Source organism: Branchiostoma floridae, chromosome 11, assembly GCF_000003815.2.
Source record: "Branchiostoma floridae strain S238N-H82 chromosome 11, Bfl_VNyyK, whole genome shotgun sequence".
Classification (NCBI taxonomy): domain Eukaryota; kingdom Metazoa; phylum Chordata; class Leptocardii; order Amphioxiformes; family Branchiostomatidae; genus Branchiostoma; species Branchiostoma floridae.
This window is the reverse complement of record NC_049989.1, coordinates 1,606,561-1,611,870: the sequence shown is the minus strand read 5'-3', so window position 1 is coordinate 1,611,870 and position 5,310 is coordinate 1,606,561. Positions and strand designations below refer to the sequence as shown.

At 40.6% G+C, this 5,310-nt stretch overlaps 1 protein-coding gene across 1 annotated transcript in view; it reads right to left on the bottom strand.

Annotated features, from left to right (window-relative positions):
- Positions 1-5,310, bottom strand: part of LOC118426112 (E3 ubiquitin-protein ligase HACE1-like) — a 34,459-nt gene that overhangs the window by 15,781 nt on the left and 13,368 nt on the right. Inside the window, exons 10-15 of the mRNA XM_035835370.1 lie at positions 5,196-5,301; positions 4,397-4,503; positions 3,346-3,496; positions 2,248-2,424; positions 1,456-1,610; positions 611-934 (exon numbers count right to left, since the gene is read on the bottom strand). Coding sequence (XP_035691263.1) covers positions 611-934; positions 1,456-1,610; positions 2,248-2,424; positions 3,346-3,496; positions 4,397-4,503; positions 5,196-5,301 — 1,020 coding nt within the window. The remainder of the gene's footprint in view (positions 1-610; positions 935-1,455; positions 1,611-2,247; positions 2,425-3,345; positions 3,497-4,396; positions 4,504-5,195; positions 5,302-5,310) is intronic.

Below are 5,310 nucleotides of genomic sequence, written 5' to 3'. Positions count from 1 at the left end.
CGTCATGCTGAAGACAAAGCAAGAATATCATGTGAAGTGACATACATTGATCAAATAATATGATGAAATGATTTGAAAATAACGGCCAAGTGGATGGGCCAGTGGACTCAAGATCCCTGGTCACTGGTTTGACTCCTGGCTATAGACATTGTGTTTTGGGGAAAGGCATTTAACACAACTTTTCTCACTTACATCCGAGTATAAAAAATGGTACTTGACTTTGGTCGTGGAGGTACATGCATATGCAAAACACAGTAGAAGCAGAGACAAATAGACTCTGCGGCTGTTTCCCCCAACAGCCAAATTATGGAACTCTCTTGACGAAAACTGTTTCTCTCCTATCTAAAACTTAATATTAAGCCTTCAAAACAAATGTCCACCGCTATCTCCAAGTACTGTAACTTCCAAATTCTTAGTTCATTGCCTTGAAGTGGTCTAATGACCTTGCTCTGAACAATACCGTTAAAAGAAAAATCCCAACAATCTTCCCTAGACACAGTAGATAATAATCCAATGCCCCTCTTTTCACACAATAAGGCTTACAAAGGAGGTAAATAAATTTATTAATATATTGTTATAAAAAGTCCTAATATGAGAAGGCACAGCCTACCCCTGAGGTGTGTGGCATGAGCAGCAGTTGTAGAAGGCCTGTATAACAGCACAGACCCTGTCTGCACATGCTGCCACCACGTCCTGGGCGCTGTGGGACCGAGACATCGACCCCGGCGGGCTGGTGCCTCGGCTGCTTGAGCTACTGTACGTCCTCGACCGAGACCTCCGGTGACCTCTCACGGCTGTGGAGTGGTGAACTTGACCGTCGTGTGCGCTAGTGTTAAACATGACGCCACCTTGTTGTGCCGAATCAGACTGCTGAGGATCAGTTCCAGGCATTCTCACATGATGGTCAGAGCCTGCTGTATCAACTGCCGGTTTACTAAAATGAATCAATGAAGACCTTTATTGTACAATTTTGCCCAACCGATTTGCCCAACCAAGCTAAGTACAGGTCACAACAAGTCAAGATATATACATAATTCATATGAAAGTATCACAGATCTAGTCTAACACAAAAGTTCGGCTTCTTCTCGCTTCTAGGTAATGGTGAGAATGTAGGACTGTATGGGTTTAGCTATTGTCGGTTTGTCAAAGCATATGAGGATTATAAACTTGTCAGTGCTACTCATGTGTCTAAAATGAGGGAATCTACTTTCTATATAACTTAATAGAGTATTTCTATCATTGACATACATATCGCAATCAACAGTGAAGAGCACTTCATCTTCTACCATGTTTGAGGTACAAAATTGGCAGACTCTTTGTTCTAGAGGAGTACGGTTGTGCCTTCCTGATTCGATTCGCAGTCGGTGGCAACTGATTCTTAGTTTAGCAATCAGGTAGTTCTGTGCCGAATGTTTGTAATTTTCAAATACTGCTCTTCATTGTATGTGGATTTACTGTTCAGTTGATGTCTCCGACTTGGAGTCCTGAAGAGGTGCTGTAGCCCCGGCTTCATCTTCCTCTTCTACGATGTGATCCTTCAGCTCTCCTGACCCCCCCAAGGTCAGACTCTGGAGAGATGAGCTCAAGGTCATCTCTCCTGGAAGGTCGTCCTAGCAAACAGGAACACAGAGTCATACATTATGGATATTCAGGACCTCTGTCCAGGAGGTAATTCCATTACTAGTACTTGAATGTACAAAGTCATGTGCCAAATCTGGCTGGATACTCTACTATCAACAAGCTGTAAAAGTGCAAAGCAGCTAGCAGTTTGTCCCACCAACTACTACTAGATAGTTATGTTAACTTTCTCCGTATACACAACTACACACAGATCAAATTTTTAATGACCACTGTTGCCTAATCTTCATCAGTATCAATCCTGAAAAAGATGACTGTCACAGTGGTCATTGAAATTTTTGATCTGTGTGTACTTTTGTGTTGGAAGATACATGTAGTTTAGCATTGTACTATCATCATGATTACTTAGTAACCGAACACAGATAAGCTTCAATTATTGACATGACTTTGGATTACATTAGTTACTAGTTATTTCAAACAATATTCTTCTTCCGGGCTTGGGGAATGTTGTTTGAATATGTTCTTACTAGCTAAGGGATTTTATTGTGCACGATGACATTCATTTTAGACAGTTTATGAGCAATATGCCCCCTATTACAAAGGATACAAACAGTTCATCCCAACATTAGTTGATACATTATTATGATTTATGACATTTCTATAACTGACCTCATGTAGAGAAAGTCTGTCAGCGATGAGTGCTGTAGCTATCTCATCCGTGTCCTGCAGGCTGTCCTCCTCACCCGCACCCTTACTGCCCATACAGGGGGCCGCCTTGGCCCTGTTCAGCTCCGAACCAATCAGGAGTAACCATTCCTCCAGGGACTTCCACAGCAGTTCTAGTGGCTGGGTTGGAAGGATAGGTACTCAACAATGTAAGATATACTCCAAAAAAAAAAATGGTTAGCATACTCAATAATTAGCAACTAAATTATGATTTTGGAAACAGTCAGGTTGCACCCACTATAATTTGGAGTATCTTACTGGATGTCTAACCTTTATACTAAACGTAATGTTTTTTAACCATACTGACTAAATAGTACAAAGCAGCTGCAAAGTGACCAAATATACGCACTGCCAGAAAACTACACAAAAATATCAGCAAGCGGATATTTATGCTGTAGAGTACATTTCCAAAGTCAAACAAAAAGTAGACATACAAAAAGAAAGAAAGATAATAATTGTTCAATATTGCCATTGTGTCCAGACCACTGGATCAGCAGAACACAGCGGACTACTAACTATATATTGCCATACTCAGAGCAGTGCCACTAGTACTAACAACTTGGATTTCATGACGTAGGCAACTTTTAGCCAAATGTTTTTTTCCTTTAAATGCTTGTATCAGTTTTCAGAGTTTCCAATCAAATCAAAATGGCTAAGAATTACAATAAGGCTAAAAAAAATTATTATGATTAGTGATAACAGACTAATTACAATTATGTACATGTTGTACACAATGAAGAAAAATGCATAATTCAGCCCTTTAAAAAGAATAACAACCACATTTTGGTCCTGTTTTTCACAAAGTCTTAAATAATGCATTTCAGTTCGCGGGGATTTAATTTTGCGGCAGCGGGAAAGGCGACTTTTCGTGGTGGTTTAAAGTTTGCGATAGTACCATGCATGCACTGTAGTCTCTTACTGCCATTCAAAAATGTTTGCGTTGGTTTTAATTTGCCGTCAAGTGGCCACCGCAAAAACTGTGAACATAAAACCACCACGAATATTTCTGCATTTTAAAGAGATATGTCAGTTTTAGCTCACCCGAAAGACTGTTGCCATGGGAACAGTGTTCCTGGATGCTGTGTAGCTGTCTTTCACGCTGTGCTCACAGGGGGCCAGTCGGTACAGCCGACACAGCATCTTCACACAGCGCAGAAAACTCACCACCTGGTCCTCATAGTTACTGGACACACTGTGAGGAAGGCAGGAAAAGAAAGGACTTGATTTTAAGTATTCTTTGTATACTAGACAGATGAATGAAATCCAATCAATAAAGAACTTACTGTGAATGATAACGACAACTTCAAATAAAATGCGCACCAAAACTTTGGCAAAAACTTGCAGCAACTTTTGAGTTTATGTATTACTTGATTCAAGAAAATAAGGACTCTATAGTGAGAATGCCCCTGTTGTACCTGTATTTAATTTCTATTTAGTAGGATATCAGTTTCACACTATAGACAGTTGAAGGAAAAATTGAACTAGTATAAAGTCTTTGAACAGTCACCTTATTGGCTGTTTTTTGTCCTTTTGGGTACTTGGAAAATTTAGCTCAAATCCACATGTCGAGTAAAAATTTCAGAAATGTTTAGGTACAGGTACAGATGAAACAGATCATTGTATATTGCATTACCTGTACCAAGTCCTGTTATTAATGACCTATACCTGTACCTGTACGTATACAGTCAAATAAGATTTGCACACAGCTTAGCTAATGTAGTAAGTAGAGTCATACTAACAGTGCATTACATCACTGTTGGGGTTATACCCATATTACAGGGTATAAGGGATTACAGCTATATGGGGGACTATAATTAGTAGTCTAAGAGTAAATTCATCCCTCAAGCTACCGACATCTTGCACACTGCAGTCGTCCCTCAGAAAGACATCTGGAGCCGCATAGTTCAAGTTTTGAACTTTTATTCAGCCTGTCGGCCAACTAGTTTCGGACGACTGCAGTGTGCAAGATGTCGGTAGCTTGAGGGATGAATCTACTCCTATATACAGCTATATGGGGAAATTTGTAATAAGTTCATGGCAATGACAACAGGTGGCTGCAGGTAGCTGCAGGTGGCTGCAGGTGAGAGCTGACCTGAGTAGTCTGTGCCCTGCAGCTGAAGCCAGCTCTGCCACACTGACCAGGATCATGTGATGTTGGGAGACTGAGCTCTGGCAGATGAAGGCCAGCACTTTGAACAGCTGTGGATGCAGGAAAACAAGAAGACATTTAGTGTGTTAAGTCGACTGTCCCTTAAATGTATTTCTTGAATAATTACTTACATGATTATATTTTCATGGTACAGTTTACAATTTGTAAACCCACCAGGGCTCTAGCCAGCGTCCGTTTTTTCGTCAATTGACAGAAATTTACTGCGTGTGACGGAAGAATTCTAAAACCAATCTGTCAACCTTGACAGACAAAAATCCTTGGTAGAAGCTACAGGCGGCTTGGGGACATCGTCCGCGGTCGGAAAGCCACACACTGTTTTGCTATTGTTATTATTGTCCACGAAGTGTGTCGGAGCCCTTTTGCATACAATAATCTCATTAAAAACCCGTTTTTCAAGGTCTCAGTTCAGTCTCTGTAACTCCTGGAATAGTGTTTTTTTGACAATGGGAATTGGCTGACGGAAAAAATATTTTTTTATACAAAAGGGGCATTGTGTCACGTAATGGTAGAATGTTTGGCTCAAAGTCCTGGGTTCAAATTCCCTGGTAATAGCTCTGATCGTTGTGCCTTGAAATTTTAAGGCACTTTACACAACTTTCCTCACTTCGCTAAAGAGGAAATATTTAATCTTGAAGTGGTTCTGGTCAGGTACTTCTCCTGATTATAAATGGAGATCCTGTCTTTAAGGACAGCCACACCTCAAGCACATGATAGAACCCACCAATGATATGTCTGGCTCACTAAAAAGAGCTGGGGTCCTTCCTGGTGAGAGTGGATCAAATGCTGTAATCAGTACAAACCTGCTGTGTTTACCATGAGGCAGTTTACTGTGTACA